Source organism: Physella acuta, unplaced genomic scaffold (assembly GCF_028476545.2).
Source record: "Physella acuta isolate Inbredline_101_S28 unplaced genomic scaffold, ASM2847654v3 ptg001265l, whole genome shotgun sequence".
Lineage (NCBI taxonomy): Eukaryota > Metazoa > Mollusca > Gastropoda > Physidae > Physella > Physella acuta.
This window is the reverse complement of record NW_026732780.1, coordinates 258824-280440: the sequence shown is the minus strand read 5'-3', so window position 1 is coordinate 280440 and position 21617 is coordinate 258824. Positions and strand designations below refer to the sequence as shown.

The 21617-nt window shown below is 39.6% G+C and overlaps 1 protein-coding gene across 1 annotated transcript; it reads right to left on the bottom strand.

Annotated features, from left to right (window-relative positions):
• Positions 1–13387: 13387 nt before the first annotated feature.
• On the bottom strand, positions 13388–18939 carry LOC131957780 (toll-like receptor 4). Its single transcript, XM_059322557.1, has 2 exons — positions 18857–18939; positions 13388–17451 (listed from the first exon to the last, which is right to left on the bottom strand). The coding sequence occupies exon 2, from the start codon at positions 17448–17450 to the stop codon at positions 14328–14330; it is 3123 nt and encodes a 1040-aa protein (XP_059178540.1). The 5' UTR covers position 17451; positions 18857–18939; the 3' UTR covers positions 13388–14327.
• Positions 18940–21617: the final 2678 nt, after the last annotated feature.

Below are 21617 nucleotides of genomic sequence, written 5' to 3'. Positions count from 1 at the left end.
GTTGAAGTAAGGTTAATCTAAGTCAGTCGTTGAAGTCTTTGAAGTCATATTGAAGTTGTTGAAGTCAAAGTGAAGTCTTTGAAGTCATATTGAAGTTGTTGAAGTCAAAGTGAAGTCTTTGAAGTCATATTGAAGTCTTTGAAGTCATATTGAAGTCGTTGAAGTCAAAGTGAATCTTTGAAGTCATATTGAAGTTGTTGAAGTCAAAGTGAAGTCTTTGAAGTCATATTGAAGTCTTTGAAGTCATATTGAAGTCGTTGAAGTCATATTGAAGTTGTTGAAGTCAAAGTGAAGTCTTTGAAGTCATATTGAAGTAGTTGAAGTCAAGGAAAAGTCTTTGAAGTCAAAGTGAAGACGTTTAAGTCGTCGAAGTTCAAGTCAGTCAGTGAAGTCCTTAAAGTTGAATTGAAGTCGAAGTCAGTCAGAGGTCTATGAAGTCAGTCGATTTAGTTGTCGCAGTGAAGAGACTTTAGTCGTCAAAGAGAATTTAGTCGTCAAGGAAATTAGTCGTCATGTGAAGTCAGTCGTCAAAGTGAAATAAGTCGTAAATTGAAGTCAGTGAAGCTACTGAAGTCCAAAGTGAAGTCAGTCGTTAATTTGAAGTCAGTCGAGTTACTGAAGTCAAAGTGAAATAAGTCAAGTTACTGAAGTCATAAGTGAAATCAGTCAATTAAGTCAAGCCAGCCAGATTTTTGTCAGAAGTCAGATAGTGAGAGCTGCTCCACTATATGATCACGTGTTGAAATGACACGATACACACTCACATGTCTATTCTTTTTGTGAAGCTATTTCTAAGCTCTAGTAGTGTTTACGTCTATTGAGTTTATTAGGCTTTACAGATTGTTGTTAGATTAGAGTGTACTGATTTTTTTATTTGGTTATTTTTGTAATGTTATTTTTGTATGCTGTATGTACCGCCAGACAAATGTTCAGCACGTTTAAATTTGGGATTGAGGTTTTTTTTAATGGAAGGTACCTCTGTCTGAATACTTGTCTGCGCGGGCAATAAAAAGTCCACGTAAAACCATTGCTCATGGTCTCGAAATACCATTTTCAGACCCACCAACGCTTACACAGAATGAGACGAGATGAAACAGACACTTCAAAGAGTGCCGCCACCTGAAGCCCTGATTACGTTGAATTACCTGGACAGCGAACAGCCCTGCTTAACAGAGAATTGCCCTGGTCAAGACAGCGGACGCATCGCCACCGCTTCGCCCCCCGCACTGGAGTTGAATAACAGACCGCCAGCTACGTACACCTACGTCGGCACATACAAAGGGTAGACGACCCATCGTCCAAGTTCCCAGCGTCGGAACGTTACGTCATTGTTCACCACCGCATCAGACAGCTCCAGTTCATCGCATAACCACTCTACGTGGACGTCTCAACCAGCGTTGAGATCAGATTGTTGCGTCATCACATTGACCAACGAAAGTTACGCCTACACCCGCCTCACGGGAAATTAAATCAAAACTCGCCACAACCCACCCACCACAGAGGAACGCCAACAATTACATAACTTTCACATACACTTACACTGCTCGCTGAGCCGTTCAACCAGTTACACATTCTACTAAGATTAGCTCAAGGCCAGTACACGACAACCTAGCCAGAACTGAGTTACACATGATTGGATTCACACATACCATGAAACATAGACATACATTATCAAGCAGAAACACTACAGACGTCATGATACTTACACAAGAACGAAAACAATGACATTCTTTTTTCAGGAACACAGACACAAGATTTTATGTTTTTGTAAACTGTGCTGTCCCATTTTGTATTTGATTTATATGATTGATGTTAGGGATAGAATAGAGTAGTAAGATAGATAGTTGTTGATGTATTAGATGAGTAGCAGACGCTGAAAAATATAATTTGTCAGCTACAGAAAGGGAGGGAGATATGTGATGACGCAAGGTTGCGTCGAGCTCAGGTAGATAGCAGAAGCAGGCTATAGCAAGTTGGTCAGACTAGTCAGAGAGAGAGACCAATAAAAATACGCGAACTGACCGGTCACGTGGGAGGGTCAGCTGACCACTGAGGCGTGGGTCAGTAGTAGAGAGATAGGCCGGCAGTTGATAGGTAGCTAGCGAGGAATAGAGAAGGTGTTAGGAAGCGGTTAGAGACGGTCGTAAAATGTAGAGCTAGGGAACAGAAAGTTAGTGTTAGGATTGGTCATGGGAGTGCGTAGTTAGTAGTATAGTGAACAGTTAGTAGTAGTAGGTAGCATGTGGTATGGACAGTCAGATAGAAGTAGTACAGTGTAGATTAGTTAGGTAGAAAATTGATTATATACATTTGAATAAAGAACATTTTGATTTTCAACTTGGAACCTGTGTTGGATATTTCTGTCATCATCATTCATTCATCGTAAAACATTCGTACCATCACAACTGGTGGGTGATTCCATCATCAAAACACCCCCACCCTCACAGGTAGGTAGGATAATGTTGTAAGATATAGGAATGCAAACTTGAGAATAATCTTATACAACAATACGTTAATTTTGTATAATAATTTTGAATTAGTAAATAAAAACAAACAAAAATTACGGCTCTAGTGGCCAGATTTTTTAAATCTCCATGATGTAAAAACAGTGCAAGTAGGTGAAGCAGATTCAGATGATGTAATGGGGTTGATATATGAGGTTATTTTTCTTAAGGACGACAGTTAATACTAATTAACTGTAATAATAAATAAACGGTAGATGTAATTTATAGAATTGATTGGGAGGAGGGATAGTAGGCTTCTTGACAGACTGCTGATAATGGCAGTTTTTATTTAGTAGAGAAGCTTTTTTGAAGGAAATAAGGAATCAAGCTCGAGATGTTATGTTCAGCTAAAACAATTACCCGGCAGCATTTGGGGAAACTTATTTTGGTTGCTTTTTGTTCTTTATTTTATCAACTCTATATTCTCTATACTGTTTAACACACACACACACACACACATATATATATATATATATATATATATATATATATATATATATATATATATATATATATATATATATATATATATATATATATCGCTGTCTAAATTAACTTTAAAATAAGGTTTCCGAAGATAAGAGCCACTGTTACGTAAGATGGACCACATAATGTGTTAGATAACAGTTACACTTTGGGTTACATAATCTCCCCGCTGATTACATCGTCGCCATGTTGGTCACGTTCGTCGCGTCTGAATCCAGTTGTAGGGCATCGGTGTGGTATTACCAGCAGACGAGCCGTCTTATCTGTACCGATTCGGAAACAAAAGGTCTTACGGTCAGGCCTCGTGACACGGTGGTGAGGAGTACTGGTCGGTTCCATCGCGCCGCCATCTTGCCGGGAGGGGAATTCTGGGATGCCGGGAAGTATTGACCCGGCACGTGATGGTCCCTGATGTTTTTAGGCCACGGGTTTAAAAAAAATAAAAATATTTTTTGCTCCGCTCGGGTCGAGTCAATAAACTTGGTCATTGTTCGAGCAAGGTCATCTGCCGGACAAAGATGACCCGGGTGAACTTTGACCTTCTTGTGTAAATGGTGGTTTAATATAGAATTCCAATTTTTTTTTAAAAGAACCTTGCTTCGTCAGAACTGTTTTCCTCAGATAGAAGTATTAGCAGTTAAAAATATATTGTAAAACACAAAGATGCTTGCGTGGTTGCCATCATCATTAGGGTCGGGGCTTGTTTGATGTAGACACTTAAAATAATTTTGATAAGGCCCCTATGGCTGTCATGGAAGAAGTAAGTAATCGTATGGACTTGAGAAAGTTTATTTTATCAATACATCCCAGATGTTGATGATGTTTTATGTATAAAGCACTTTCTCCCACACATCTCTTGCAGTGTTTCTTCCAGACTTTTTTCTCTGGGGGGGGGGGGGGGCACCTGAAATTTTCGGGGGGGGGGGGGGGCGGTAGACTTTCTTCGGGGGGGGGGGGGGCGGACACTGTTAAAAGTATATATTTTCTATATAAATTTCATTTCGTTCGAGGGGGGGGGCGGCAAAAAAAATTTGCGGGGGGGGGGGGACTCCGCCCACCCGAAGAGATGCCTGGAAGAAACTCTGATCTCTTGTGCCCCACACATAAACTATTTTACCAAAACATCCCAAACATATGTCATACAATTAAAACTATGTCTTACAACTATTTCGTCAAATCATCCCATCAGTGTTTCTTCCATACTTTTTTTCTCCGGGGGGGGGGGGGGAGGGGGGTGGAGAAGCCTGTAAGAAACTCTGCATCTCATACGTGTGTCACGCACATAAACCTATTTCACCAAAACTTCTCATATTCCACACTCTTAAACAAATGTATTTAACACATCATAGTAAAGTAAGTAAAGTTCCCTTTTCAAACCTGACGGTTTATGGAGCAAGTGAAGTAGAGTTCCCTAGTTTCTGTTATCTCGGCATATGAAGAGATAGTGTGGTCAGCACTATGCCCAGCCGTCTTTATTTTCCCTAACATGAGTCAGGTACCCATCAGAGCTGCTTGGACGTACAACTGACTTGAACCCTTGAGACTTTCTAAATTAGCAGTCTATCGCTCTACCACTATACCACGTCGTCCCATAACACATCATAGACCTTACACCAATACACCTAACTACAGTTTTACTTTGCACATTTGCACACTATAAGATCTTGTCATTAACCCCTTCTCTGCTGGTTCAATGTAATGAAAAAAAAATACAGACAAGCTTATTGCAAAACCTAAGTCAACAGAAAGTGGAGAGAATAGATATGGACCAAATTTCGCACCCCAGTTCTTTGCCCTTTTGTGTGTGTGTGTGTGTGTGTGTGTGCTTGTGTTGGGGGGTGGGAGGGGCGATCGATTTATAAAATAAATACATTATGTGCTTGTGGTAAAATATCTCCTTATTCATTATCTGTGTGTGAAACTAATTATTTGCCGCAAAAAAAAATTGTTAAAACATAAATAATTTTTTTTTTTCAAAACGGCTTATACAGTTTGATGGTCGATTAGTTTTAGCAGATTGGGATCTTTAAGGGCTTTGTTAAGTAGAAACAAAATATCTTTTTAAAACAAACTATGAGGGTTTAAAAGAAAGCCAAACATTTACTTAAGGCCAATATTTTTTCCTTCTATGTGTAATATCACATGATCATGTTACAAGCTCAGTAATTATTTTTTAAAACTTTGACATTATTTTTTTAAATTATTTTTTTTCAGGATTATAATATTGAACAGACATCTCCCACTGTAGTAATGTTTCGTGCTGGTGGTGGTAGTGGGGGGGGGGGGGGGGGGAAGGGTGAGCACCAAGTCCGAACCCTCCTCCCTCCCATAGCGCCCAGCACTTATCTTTGTCCTACTCGTCCTGAGCCAAGGGGCCATGTTGCTCGCAGGGGTGAAGGCCAAGAAACACGCTGTGACCTTTATGCCTGACAACACGGTGCCAAGGGGGGTGGGAGGTCAGCTAAAGGTTAAGGTCGTTCGTGACATGCAACATGGCCACATCTTAAGAAAATAAACACTCTGGTGCTAGGAAACTCAAGTAGTCGGAAATTTTGGTGCTTAAAAACTCAGGTAGTCGGAAATTTTGGTGCTTAAAAACTCAGGTAGTCGGAAATTTTTGTGCTAGTAAACTCAAGTAGTTGGAAATTTGGGTGCTGGGAAATTCAGGTAGTCGGAAATTTTGGTGCTAGGAAACTCAGGTAGTCGGAAATTTTTGTGCTGGGAAATTCAGGTAGTCGGAAATTTTGGTGCTAGGAAACTCAGATGATCGGAAACACTTAAGTGGTCGAAAACTCATGTGATCGGCAACCTTCATTCTTTGGAAACATCCGGTGGGCGGCAACCTACTACCCCTGATCCGACAATATATCAATTTGAATAAGCGCACTTCTTTCAGATTTGAAATACGCCCTTTTTTCACCCCTCCCCGATGTATAACTATAACGCTATGTAAACTTCAATTAAATTCCCTTTGAAACTGTATTTGAAAGAGGCGCAAATAGCGGGGTGAAATATATTGTATCACGTAATTCTGCAGCTCATAACTATTTAAATAGAAATTATTTTTCGGTCTGCAGGTCTCAAAATAGTATGTATGTCTCAGCATAGTATGTCTCAGCATAGTATGTCTCAGCATAGTATATGTCAGCATAGTATGTCTCAGCATAGTATGTCTTATTATGATATCATTTCATCTTTCCCCATTCGTGCCCAAGACACATAGGCAGATGACTCAGGTACTCATCAAAGTTTGGCGTACTCAAGGATGTCCTACAGACTAGAACCCAGGATCCGAACTCGAGACTTTGAAGTTAGCAGTCTAGAGCTGTCCCTTTGTCGTAAAATGGCTTAATACAAGATGGCTTTATACAATGGTAATAAGCCTAAAATGTTTCTGACCGCTTAATGTAGTACTGTGTAAACGTGTGTCGACCTTTCCGCTCCATATCCAGTATGTGACCCATCTTTAATCTATATAATTATACTGTAACAAAGTCTCTTTGTCTATTTAGCTCATTAAACAGTGTTTTGGGGTTATTATCTATTTAGGGTTTCTTAAGAAATCTCGGCATGGTTTACAGCTTTGGAGGGTTGGGTTTACATATCTGCTTGCTGATTAGGGTTGGGTTTAAATATCTACTTGCTGGCTAGATGGTTGGGTTCAAATATCTACTTGCTGGCTAGATGGTTGGGTTCAAATATCTACTTGCTGGCTAGATGGTTGGGTTCAAATATCTACTAGATGACTAAATATTTGGGTTCAAATATCTACTAGATGACTAAATATGTGGGTTCAAATATCTACTAGATGACTAAATATTTGGGTTCAAATATCTACTAGATAACTAAATATTTGGGTTCAAATATCTACTAGATGACTAAATATTTGGGTTCAAATATCTACTAGATAACTAAATATTTGGGTTCAAATATCTACTAGATAATTAAATATTTGGGTTCAAATATCTACTAGATAACTAAATATTTGGGTTCAAATATCTACTAGATGACTAAATATTTGGGTTCAAATATCTACTAGATGACTAAATATGTGGGTTCAAATATCTACTAGATGACTAAACATTTGGGTTCAAATATCTACTAGATGACTAAATATGTGGGTTCAAATATCTACTAGATGACTAAATATTTGGGTTCAAATATCTACTAGATAACTCAATATTTAGGTTCAAAAATATGCTTGCTCACTACTGTGTAAATAAAGGTACCATCAGCACCATTTGTGTTTGTGGGGTGAATGCACTACAGCCCATTTGACTGGGATCAGGTTTAAACATTGGACGTGGATTTGGGCATGTTTAACTGCAATGTTGGCAGTGGACTTAGCCAGAGCAGCCTTGCATTACGTTATCGTTTCGTTAGATTGATATCAAATAATAAAAAACGTGTGTACACTGCAAGCGTCACGTGACTGGTTAACCGTACCCGTCACGTGACTGGTTAGCCGTACCCGTCACGTGACTGGTTAGCCGTACCGTGCCGGACATCTCGTGTCAAGCTGATCATTTGTGCTGGTTCGCGTTAGGGATCGGCTTAGGGTTAGAGCTGTGGTTGCGTTTCAGTTTGTGATAGAAGTGTTTTCGATTTCATCAGTGATAAATAGCGATATTCAAATCCATGGGTATGGCTAAACCAACCAGCCCCCAGATGCCGATGTCGACTCGATAAACTTTCGCGCCAACATAGAGTGCGTGATTTGCTGTCCATGTTCCCAGGCCCCACTTCCGGCCTAACTAAATAATGTGCTGACCGGTTCACTTTCTACCCATGACGCCACCTACAGCTTGACCCGCTGACCCCCCGGTCACGTGATGCACCGTGTTTGTTTTGACGGGGACAGTTGCCGTGTCATAGCCGGACGATTTTTTTGACGCTATCTGACCCACATGTCACCCGTACCGTTCCCCACTCGGCTGACGTCAGTGAAAGGTTAATTGAAATAATTAATTTAGCCGACACCGTACCGTTAGATAACGCTTGTCCGGATAATTGGCTATTAGTCTCGGGGATTGTTTACGTATGGTGTTGCTGTTGCTGGTATAATATTATGACGCAAACTTTAAAAACACAGATTACATAATGTTAAGCTACGACTTTATCATATTATTATTACAACGATTGTTTTAGTTAAGTTAATTAGGCTAATGGCAACACCACTGTAGCTAAGTTTGTCACAGTGTTTACAACATTTATGTCACAATATTAACAGCTACTGTTATCTCATAATATTTGCCTGCAAACGTGTTTATCTAGATTATTCTAGATCTACTTCCCTGTTGCTGCTTATTTCATTTTCAAAGCTTTTTTTAGTGTCTACATTAGATAATTACAATGAACAAAAAAAAAGGTAGTAGATTTTTTTTTTTTGGACAGGGTTATATATTACAAGTCCTATGAACTTTACAAAATTAAACAGATCCTAAAAACAATCTTAGTATAATATTTATCACATGCAATCCTACAAGTTTAGCTAGTATAAACACACAACCCATAACCTAATCAAGACAAACGAAATGGAATTTATATAGAAAATAATTTTTCACTTTTACCATTGTCCGCCCTCCCCCCCCCCCCCCTGAAAATATTAAGTGCGCCTTCCCCCCCCCCCCCCCCCCCCCGGAGAAAAAAGTCTTAAAGAAACACTGATTGCCGTCGACTATATCAGCTATGAGTGACGTATTTTTTGTAACGCCAGCATTTTAAAGTCAATTATAAATATTTAATTAAAAAAAAAATTTCTACTCAAAATCAAACAGCTACAATTAGGGTCCTTAATTGAAATTACTCTAAACATAAACCCTTAGATCAGTTCAATAAAACCGCTAACATGTTTACGTATATTAAAAAAATTTGAAGATGACAATAACATCGGGGTTCTCATATTTCATTCTCAATGAACACACCCCATCTCGGGCAAATAGTTAATCAGCATGTCAAGGGAAACAACAAGTAAATTAAGTTTATTAAAACCTTTACCTCCCATTAGTTAACATTTTTTTTTAAAATAATTTATTAAGCCTCATCCATTTTTTAAAGTAAATTTTTGTCCTGTTCATTCTCAAGTTTGCGGCGTTATAATTTATAAACACACAAAAGTCGAATCCCAGACTTTCTGTTTTGGTTAGCCTGTCATGCAGTAGACAGCGGCCATTTTGTTTGTTTTGACTGGTGTCAACCGATCACGCCATTGTGTCTGGTCCAACTCGGGTCAGCTCAGTGTTGGCCTATGTCAGCGCATCACGCCACACACCCAGTCTAGACTGCTGATGTTATGTGTATGATATGGCGGGGTCAGAAGGGTCAAGGTCTTTGGCTAGATATTATTTTATCAGTACAATAACAATATGTTTACTGCTGAAAAAAATTCACTACTTTAAACAATGGTGTGAGCTTAATTTTAAAATGCTCGACTTTTAAGTTTTAAAAGCTCTTTTCGCTTAGAACTGATGGTATCCATATGATATTTTGTCACTTCCACTACATGCGGTTTTTTTAATTATTGCACGCCAATCTATATTTACAACAAAAAAAAAAGAAAACACATAAATACTACTTATTGGGACTTGTCCTCAACTTTAAAAAATGAAACTGTCACCGCTGTACAAGATAAATGTGTACATCGTTTTCTTGGTTGATGGTCATTTGGTGGGCGGTATGCAGTTTTAACTAAGCAGCTCAGTTGACCTTATGGCAGATGTACAGTAATGTAGATTGTAGATTGAACGTGGGCAAATCTCAGCCAGCGTTGTTAGTCTTTGGGGCACGTGGAATTTTCGGGGGGGGGGGGGGGGAGGGGAGGGGCGGACACTGTTAAAAGTGGTGGTGATGGGTTGAAGGGTGTTAGTGGTGGTGGTCGTGCTGAGTTAAAGTGTCTGTGGTGGTGGGTCAAATGGTGACTGTTGTTGGAGCATTATCGTAAAGAACGAATAAATAAACGTGAAGAGTAATACAGGTTTTAAACGGTATATAGTGGACACTCTGGAACCAGCTGGATGACCTGGACTTTCTGACACACAACAGCAAAGGCTAGATAAAACTAAAAGTGTTGCTAATTTTTCGACATGCTGGGCCTAAACATCCACAGAAGGAAAAGTAAATGCATCAAACAGCAACCCTATAACATTGTCAGGCGAAGCCCTAGAAGTAGTGGAAAGATTCACCTACCCTCGAAGTTGATAAGCAGGGCGGGACAGAAAGAGACATAAAAATAAGGATGGGCAAGAGCAGTCTTCAACCAACTAAAAATATTTGGGGTTCTGGAGATTTAACCCTTAGAATAAAAATCTTCAACACGCCAGTAAAGCCTGTTTTACTTTAAGGAGCTGAGACATTGAGAATAACTGCTATAAATAAGAAGAAAATACAATCATTTATAAACGTATGCCTCGGAAATGAGGTTCGATGGCAACGTAGAAATCAACTGCCAGCTGAAGAAGAGATCCTCCAGAGAAAATGGACTGGCCACGCGCTCAGGAAGCCTGTATCCAACACAACAAGACAAGCCCTCACCTGGAATCTACAGGGCAAAAAGAAAAGAGACAGACCAAGAAAGACCTGGAGACGTGACCTGGATTAAGACACCAAGAAGATTGGATACACCTGGGGACAGTTTGAGAGACTAGCCCAGGACAGAGATGCCTGGAAAGCTCTTGTCAGCGGCCTATGTTCCAGTAGTGACGACAGGCAAACCTAACCTAACTTAAAACAGGTTTTCAATAGGCAGCACAAACTAGCCCAGGTGTAATTAATTGTCATTGTAATTTAGATATCATCAAGCTAATTATCAACACTGATTTGTCTTATTGTCTCACGCATGCGTGTATTAATTTCATTACGTGTGTCATTAAGGCGGAATAAATGATGAGACAACAATAATATTAATTACCATAATTGATAGCAGTGGTTTCTTTTAATAAGAAGCCCCCTCCCCCCCCCCCCCACCTTTCCCTTTCAGTGTTTCTTCCCGACTTTTTTCTCCAGGGGGCACTTGAAATTTTCGGGGGGGGGGGGGGGCGGTAGACTTTCTTGGGGGGGGGGGGGGGCGGACACTGTTAAAAGTATATATTTTCTATATAAATTTCATTTCGGGGGGGCGAGCGATAGAATTTTTCGGGGGGGGGGGGGCCTCCCCCCCGAAGAGATGCCTGGAAGAAACTCTGTTCCCTTTTAGAAACAACTAAAAGGGGTTTTTTTAGCGCAATTTCCATTCTGGAGAATTGCGTTTATTAACTCGTCATTTCTGGGAATGGATGGATGAATGGATGAATGAATGAATGAATGTATGGATGAATGTGTGTCCGGGCTTTAAGTCGTATCTCCTCCTCAACGAAGCAATATCGATGACTAGTTCCAAAAGCAATTATGTTAAGCAATTTACGAGAATGAACATAGGCCATAAAAATTCCGGGTTTCTTTCATGGATTTCCCGGAAAAGCCAAAAAACCTCGAAAAAAAGCAGTTTTTGGCCCATATCTCGGCAACCAGACCACTTAGCGACTTGAAACATGTACCAATCGATTTCTGCCATAATTTAGAACAATATTGCCGAAGAAAGTTTTCAAAAATATCCTTTCGTTCGGTCACAAAAAAAATTTTTAATTAATTAAAATTTGGACCGAATTAGTAGGCATTTTTTCCAACCACACCACACGCGTCATCACGTTCAATAGCTGCGCCATCACGTTCAATGGCTGCGTCATCACGTTCGGTAGCTAGGCGCGCAATGGTTTTTAGTCATGTAACTCTATTGTAAATAAAACATGTAAAATACTGAAATAAAAATTAATAAAAAACGTTTTAATAACTAACCAATGGTTTTACTAACCCTGCTCTTGATTTACGCTACGCTACGACAGAGCTATTTTTAGATAACATAAGGAAATTGCGCTAAAATTGTCACTAGAATTTTTTAATTACTTGTTTTTCGTAAGAATAGACAATGTCTTAAAATCTTGACACTTTAGCCTTACATGCAGAACCGCAGGCTGACTTATAGTTGGACAGACAGACAGGCAGGCAGACCCACAGGCAGGCAGAGGTTGTCAGGTAGGTTAAAATGTGTAACAATTCTCCAGCTCCAGTGACGCCTGCTCGTAGAGTCGAAGCAGGTGCAGCCAGGCGTGGTGCTGGTGTAACTAGTCGAGCATGTCCACACAATTGTTTTTATAGTGGGGTTAATTAAGCACATACTGGAGCTGGTGGTGTACAGAGACAGATATACAAACACAGATACACATGCATATACACAAACACATACAGATACACATGCAAACAAATATACAAATACATACAGATACACAAATCCGTAGATGCACATGCAAATACACAAATAGATACATAGACATTTCCAAACACATACATATACATATAGACAGATACAGTGACATATACATGCACACCGGCGTATTCAAAAAGATATACAGACACAGACAGGCACAGAGACAGGTACACAGACATGTAGGCCACACTGGAGCAGTCGACTTATTTGTGCAGCCCAGTGATAACACAAACACGCAGTCGTCGGCCAGCGATAACCTGCATGATAACGAAACGATAACAATCATCGTACGATCGCCTGTATCAAAGGAATAAGATCTGGGTCACGTCAACAAAATTCACCTGAGATTGTCACATGTGACAGGTGCATCAAAACATTGTTTGAAATAACGGGCACTTGGAGCAGGGGAGGCACGAGGGGGTGTTGGGGGGGGGGGGGGGGGGTATTGATATGCACAGCCTACCAGCAGGGGTGGACTGGACCTCCGGTCTACACAAAAAAAAAAAAAAAAAAAACATCCCGGTGGGCCCCCAGGAAAAAAAATCTCAATGGGCACCCTCAGAAACGGTGCTATAGTATTAGTGTTTTGATTTTGATTTTTTTTAATTGTTGGAATTTTTACAATGGTACCATCCATTCCGTCATACCATGGCGTAAAATTCAACCTTGACGGGGGAAAATGCATAATAAAAATATCAACTTGGGGGGGGGGGGGGGGGGGTTAAATTTCCTTTTCTAAATGACGTAATTTACCCTAGAGCGGGAGAGAGAGGGGATTATGGTGCAGACTATAGTGATGATGAGCTACGTATTAACACTCAGAGATCGTTTTTTGTGGCAGCATTCGATATGTGAAAATTTTAAAAAGCTGAAAACGTGTAGGGGGAGGTCGTTGTCAATAATAGTATTTATCATTATCAACATCAATCATACATCCTTTTTAAAACATATGGTCATAATGTATAAATGGAGTAAATTTTATTTATAAACAGATCAACTAAATATTGGTATCAAGGGACTTAACAACAAGAAATAGTATTTTTCAAAAGTGTGTTGTAATTTTCTCCCTTGACAAATAAAGAAAATGTTCTGTCCAGGAAAGATTTGTACATTATAATAATAATAAAAATTCAAAACTAAAGAAAACGTGGAATATAAATCATCATTGTTATATAGATCAATTAAGTCCACAGATTAAATAAATGTAGACCTACTCGCTTAGACTAGATATTCATGTTTTTATTGGGTCCAGATATTGAAAGTCGAACTTTAGAAATAGCTCATCAAACTATTGTTTTTTTTTTTTTATAACAGAATTTAAAATCAGGAATTGACATGGAAATAGAAATAAGTAGGCTATAAGCTTTTAATTTTTAATGCACTAAATTTTTGGGGTGAAATTTTGGACGGAGAAGACAGGGAACATCTGAATGGAAGGAGGTGGTGAAGTTGGTTAAAGCTGTCCGTGGACTGAGCCACAGGGTTGGGTGGGATAAACTCAAATTAAGAACATTGTGAAAAATTCTATAATTGTAGTAGTACAGTCACCGGTATGGGACGGCGTGGCTTAGCGAAAGATCGCTCAACTGCTCAAAGTCTCGAGTTCGAATCCGGTTCAAGTCAAGTTAGGGAAAGTAAAGGTGGCTGACCGCACTATCCGTGCAAATGCTGAATTCGCAGAAACAGGTGAACTCTACTTCACTTGCCCCATGGACAGCAAGATTCTAAAAGGGAACTTTAACTTACAGGGGGGTCGGTCGCTAAATTGCTTTTGCTATTTAGGTAGTAAGACGGGGAGGGGGGGGGGGTCTTTTGTCTAGGGTCCCTTTTCTCGCGTAGTCCATACTTCAACCTAAACCACGCATTAGTTCATAAGAGCTGAAGTCGGACTTGGCATTAATTGCCTGCCCGTCATACCCTATCCATGTAATTAACCTGTATTCTAAATAGCCGAGACAAATTAATTTTTGGTTAAAAAAAGCTTGCCGGTTCATTAAGACACTGCTGAGATTTAATTAAGGAGAATTTTGAACCACCTCTTAACCAATTTGCTCATTAACGTCTTCAGCGTTTCCGCCATGACCGATAGCCCTCGACAGCTGATCCCAGAACACCTGGATCGTCTCCACGTTGGCGAACTCTTCAGGCGGGAACTCCGTGATGTCGTTTCGTTTCATGACAGCCAGCAGCGGAAGTGGGATGGCGTCGTCGTTCAGCGGGCGGTACACACAAAGGTGAAGGACGCGCCTGCGGCTGTGCGCCTCCTTCTCTGACGCCATGTTCAGGGCGTACTCGGTGTACGTCTCCGCGAAGAACTCCGGCGAGATGACCGGTACCGTCTTGAAGCTGTGCTGCACGGCGCTGACAATGTCCGACACGACCAAAGAACCCGGCATGAAGTTCCGTTCCTCGAAGCAGATTTTGTGACCTCGTTTTTCCTCCAGCTCGCGCGTGCACTCGTGCATCACGAATTCACGTGTCTCGTCTGAATAAATTAGATACGCGTCGAACTTGTAGTCGAGATCTGCGGTCTTCGACGGTTCGAACCCGATCAGCTTGACCAGGGTGATTGCCCAGAGGTACCTCAGCCTCCACCGGAAGCGGTACGCCAAAGCCAGCAGCAGAAATGTAACAGACGTCGATGTGAATACAACGCTAACGACGATGGCGAGTGTTTTGGGGGCGCATTGATGTTGGAGCGCTTTCAGTCGCAGACTGACGTCACCTATACTCACCATCTCTCCCGAGTCTCGATGGCAGAAGAGATTACGTGTGTTTAAAAACACGGCTTTAGTGTTAGACATCCAGTGGAGGAAATCTATCCCTGAGCATGTACAAGGTAGAGGGTTGTGACTCAGGTCAATAAAAAATGCCCGGTTTTGGGACAGTTCATCAAATTCATTCCTCACTTCCTCGCTGATCCACGAAATAGAATTCCGGCTTAAATCAACATATGTTAGTTTCTTCATGGTTGAAAAACTACAATTTAGAACCTGAATTTTGTTGTCGGAAAGTATTAATACCTCGATGTTCGTCAGGCCTTTAAAGAACATTTTAGGCAGCGCGTAGATTAAGTTTCTGCGCATGTCCAAGTGTCGCACGTGCCTTGTGTGCTCAAAAATCGATCCGGTGACGTCTTCGGCGAAACCCGGACCCAGGAAGTTGTCGTGGATGTCCAGGTAACTCAACGAGTTGTTTTTCTGGAAAAAGTTGACTTTAATTTTCGTGCAGTAATTGTTATACAGCCGGGCCCGGCGAATTCCGGACGGGAGGACTCCGGATCCCCACAACGACAAAAAACTGTTTGACACGTCGATATCTTCCGGTCCAGGTTTTTCTTTGTCTAGGATGAGCATTCCGAACGAATTGAAATGAGTGGCTTTGATGATTTTAAGACTCTTCGGAAATATCGGTCCATTGGTGGTTGTTTCACCGTCTGCTTCAGTAAACTGGTTACACGAACGTTGATTCGCGCCGGAAATGTTAACAGATATCGTGGGTTGGATATCGCGCATGCGCGAACAAGCAGCCAATCGTTTCGTGGATTGGGACTCGGACGACACTTTGCAATGTTGTTTTCCCCAGCGCGGGGCGAAGTCCTTGAAATAGTTTTGCTGAGAGACGTCCAGTTCGTGGAGATGCTTCAGATTTACGAAGACGAACGACAGCTGTCGGAAAGTGAAACGGTTATTGGCCAGTACAAGTTTCCGTATTGTCACGGGCAGAGAATTAGTGAAGTCCCCCGTCAGCAAAGCTAGGCGGTTGTCGGTCAGGTCTAGTTCCTCCAACGGAAAATTCCGCAGGTAAACGGCTTGACTTCCGTTCAAAAAACGACACGGGTACGACGAGTGGTACAGGTGGATGAAGCTCAGACTTCTCAGCGAGGAGTTATGTAAATACTTTAAGTCATCTAAAGCCGTGACGAGGTCGTAGTTCGCCATGTAGGTCAAGGACAGACGGGTGAGGTTAACCAACTCGTACGCGTCCTCCTCCACCCTCGCCAGGTCGCAGTGGTACATCTCCAGGGATTTCAAAAAAGGAAGATTGGTGAAAAAAGATTTGGTGAGGCTTTTAATAGCACATCGGGAGCTCAATCCGAGTTTGAGCTCCGTTAAGTTCGTCAGTGTCTTCACTTCCGGTCCAAAAATAGCCTGACGCGGAAGTCCATCGGCGCTAAGCATTTCCAAGTTTTTCAACTCTCCGAGCATTTTGTTGGGGTAGTCGACCTCTTCCGACCGAGACGACCCGTGTATAAAAAGCTGACGAAGTCCTTGTAACGGAGCGAACACCCAAGGAAACATCCGCTTGTAACCTAAGTTTACGTTACAACTTATATCTAAAATTTGAAGATTTTTTAACTGCTCGAACGCGCCGGGTTCAATAAATTGGATTTGATTCGCAGACACGATTAAAACGTTTAAGTTAACTAGACCAGCGAAGGTGAAGTTGGTGATGTTACTGAGCATGTTGCCGCGCAGGTTTAAGCTGCGGAGCCTGGTCATGAGCGCGAGGCTGTTGTCTTCTACCGCCGTGATGTGATTCGTCTGTAGATCCAGCTCAGCGAGGGACACGCTCTTGGCTCGCGTGACGTAGGCGATTCTCGTCAACTTTCGGTTATGGTTGATGACAAGTCGTGACAGGAATCGATACCGCTGAATGTTTGTGACGTTGAAGACGGCCATGTTGTTGAGCGACATGTCGAGGGTGGTGATGTTCTGAGGCAGACCTTGAGGGATGGTTTTCAATCTCGTTGAAGTACAGTTGGCAAAGGTCAACACTTGTTTTAAGCAGACGCAAGGCGGACACAGAAATGTGTCACGTGGTGGGAGCATGGTAACGTGATCCGATGACGTTTTCTCCACACGTGTGTAGTCGTCAGACTCCGCCATACTTTCCTCCACTTGGTAATCAGTACTCATGTAATCCCTAGTATCGATACCGCTATCGTATCGATGACCATCCATTTTGTTTACTTCGCCTGCCCAAGCAGTGTCGTCTAGGTCAAGCTCTACGTCATTTCCTCCGGAAGTCAAGTTGTTCTGCCCAACTTTCTCAGAAACAACTGTCAGTTTTTGGTCGGTGAATTTGTGACACTCAACACAGAACTGACACTGACAGCACAAGACGACCAGCGCAACAGCTTGAAAGAAACCAGACTTCATTCTGTTGCCGAAAAAAGAAACATCAATATATTTGTTGGCCATAATATAAATGTAAAAAGAAATACAAATTAATCGCATGCTAAGCGAAAAGAATAAAACATGCGCAGACAATTTTTAAAAATTAAACAATTTACCACAAATTAAATACATATTACAATTGACCGACGACTAGTAATGAATGCTTTAGTTATACTTCCTATTCTTAGTAATACAATATCTTCCGAAGGATAGTAAAGAGCTACTTAAGAAATTATTGCGACTCACTTTTTCTTTGAAAGTTTGATTAGTAGAAACCACGTGCTAAAATCACTTTAAACACTTTAAATGGGGTGATGATGAAAGTACATTACACTTTTGCATTTAGCCATATGTTGTTGTTTTTCCCATCAATCTACCTACCCGAATATGAAAACAACAACCATATATATATATATATATATATATATATATATATATATATATATATATATATATATATAAAGCTTTCCCAGAGCCTGATTGTTCGAACTCCGGATTTTATAAAAATATGCACAACAAATTTTAAAAGTTTTCTTTTCCTTAATAATTTTATATTGTGCAAAATTGGTAAGAGATATGGCAAAATATTTTTACCTTCATATTTTGGTGGATTTAAAAAAAAAAATAATGCATTAACTTCTAAATACGCGTTAAAAAAATGGAGTCTATGGCCTCGTTCCCAAACTCATAGAAGGCTGTCCGATTACGACGTCACCACATAGATCTAGTAAACATCACAAGTTAATAAACAGATCATAAACCCAATTGGTACATCTAGAATGTTGTCAATGTAGACTACAAGCCCCTAGTAACTTCAAACCTGGCTAACATCGTGATGTTGTTACCGGAGTTACATCGGGATGTTGGCGTTTACCAAATGCGTCAAAAGCAGAGGCAATTTGAAACCTATTATTTTTTTACCCATTCCCCCCCCCCCCCCTCTCCCTAGTTTTCAGCACACGCCTTAGAAACTGTTGTTTACTTAAAGTGTTCTTTTAAAATTGTTTCCCTTTCAGTCATATGTCGTGTTCCCCTCTCTGTAACAGTTCAATGTATGACACGATATTGTATATATATATATATATATATATATATATATATATATATATATATATATATATATATATATATATATACAGAGAGAGAGAGAGAGACAGAGAGAGAGTGATACATGTATACATGTACATATAAGTATATACATGCATGCAGTTCAGTATAAATATGTATATATACATATATAAATATACATAAATACACATATACATTATACATACACATACACACATATATATATATGTGTATATATATATATATATATATATATATATATATATATATATATATATATAAAAGGCCTATAATAAAAGATGTATAGATTTATAACTCACCTCACAGTACTACCTTACGAGGTACACATCACTAATTATGTGCTAATGGCATGATTGTAGATGCCACCTCCATCCCACTAAGATGAGACCTCTCAATGGAGCCAGGGGACATAATTTAGATTACTTCCCCTGGAAAACCAAACCTGATAATTTTATAATGTGTATATCTTTCTGAGAAGCGACTGATAAAGTATTTTTTTTTACCCCCCAGTGATAAGCTGTACAAATACATTGCGAGAGGACGATGTAGCCTTGCGTTTCCCCAAGGTTGGTGATAAGGGTTTAAATATATCAACCTATGGATTAACACTGTAAATAATTGAGCTTTAGCTTCCTCGTGTAATAATCCAGTATAGATACTACTGTAGGTTCTCTTTACGCTCAGTCTGATCATTGGAAGAATCGCTAGTCTTATTTGGCTATAGCACAGCATAGCACTAAACTTAAAGTGAATGTCATTCCTAGTAGCTTCCCTTGCTATTAAATAATAATCATTAAAAAAGTTTTTAAAACCCCACGTTTTCTGATTGAACTAAAAAGTAGAAAATAAATGCTATACATCACAATAATGCAAGCGATCACTCTACTATAAGCGATGAAAAACGTGGGTTAGGGTTAGTAAAAGTTTTTTATCGGTCATTGTTAATATAAGATGTAAAAGTTATATTACTATTGATTAGATAATACTATTGACTTTTATTAGGGAGCTTGTAGAGAGTCAACAGTATTAGAAACTGTAAGAAAATCACGGCGCCCCACGTTTTTCATCGCTTATAGTAGAGTGATCGCTTGCATTATTGTGATGTATAGCATTTATTTTCTACTTTTTAGTTCAATCAGAAAACGTGGGGTTTTTAAAACTTTTTTAATGATTATTATTTTCTACTTTTTAGTCTTTGTCTGTTTGTTTGCATTAAAATCTTGCTATCGATTTTATCTTTTCACTTTTTTTTGGGGTAAACGAAGACAACTCGTAAAAAACAAGTTGTGTGAATACGTTACTGACTAGAACACATAGATTTGAACCCGTGTCGAGTGGGATAGCAATCGTGTGCCCAACCACTCGACCATATCGTCTCCCCCATACTGGCCACCAGTTGTTACGGTTGTTTGTACACAAACACCGCGTGAACACTACTCAGTAAGCAAAAAGAGGGAGAGTACCGAACCTTGTTTTCATCAAATTACAGTTACTGGGTTATGTCCCTTTTTCCCCAAGTTTTTTGTACAATTATATAGCGGTCTAAAATGATCAATAAAATGTTTCCATGGATCAATTTAGTAATAATAACAATTGAATATTCTATTGTCATTGGAAACAAAGCTTCCCTGAAAATTTCAGCGCGCTAGCTAACTGGGAAGTGCCCGAAATTTCGATCGTAAGATTTGATTGGAAAAACAAACAAGCAAACAAACAGAGGCGAAAGCAAGTTAAAGAAAACGTGGGAAAAAATAGAATACGTGTCTTGGTCGAAATCATGGTGTCCCAACACCAAGGGTGTAGTCACATTCTAGTAATGGTGTACGGGATGCTAAATTAAGTATATACAGAGGCGTCGCGAAGCGGGAGCTGGGGGGGGGTGCGGATCACACCAGGTGATACGATTTCGAGGAGGTGGGGGGGGGGGGGTGATAGCAAGACTAAAAAATTTCAAATTATATAGAAGAAATGATTGATTAGAATAACTATAGAGAAAACAATGCTACATCCAGCTGTATTAATAACTGACAAACGATAAACATCTTTACTATTAATTGTGAGCAGTTTAAAGGGGATGCGGGCGAGATGACACCAACGACAAAATGTACAGAGAAAAAACTTTTAGTTGAATATTTTCAATAACTGATTAGTCTATAAACGACTGGGGTGGGGAGTGACATCATATCAAATAATTTACTATGAAAACGTTGCTTTTTTTAATAAAATGAATGGGTGGATCAAAATAATGTGTGCACAAACTGACGCCATTTGCCATAATGAGAGGGGTGACAACAATTGCAACTATATATATATATATATATATATATATATATATATATATATATATATATATATATATATATATATATATATATATATATATATATATGTGTGTGTGTGTGTGTGTGTGTGTGTGTATTTCAAAACATTTGAAGCTATACATTATTGGACTAAGCTGTTTTTAATTAGTGTAATAGTGGAATACCGCCCAAGAAATGTATCCAGATATAGGCTCCTTTTGGAAGCTTTTGAATTTTTACAAACATCTAGAAGCAAAATTAATTAACTTACTATATATAAATAAACCGGGAGTGATCTCCCCTAAACTTTCTCGAATATTTTTATATAAAATAACAGGGGATGGGAACTCGGGCTATAGACATGATTTTTAATCCATTTTAAATACTTAAAGTTTTAAAAATAGAATAAAATCTCGTAGACAAATTAATTGCACACCAAGTGAACGCGAAATAAAAAAAGCGCATAATAGTGCGCAATATTATTAGTACTTTAAAAATATACATTAGTTTTTTGAGAAATCGGAAGTAGCGTAAATTACTACTTCCGGTCAACGGAAATTACTCAAAATTTAACAGAAGGTAGAGAATTAGATCTTTTACTTACATGTGAAATTTCATTTATCTATCTGAAATAGTACTCAAGTTATAGGCTTTTGAAAAATTCAAAGTAGAAAAAGTACCACTTCCGGTTATCGGAAATCGCTCAAAAGTTGATACGGATCTACGATTTTGATAAAATACTTATATATGAAATTTCATC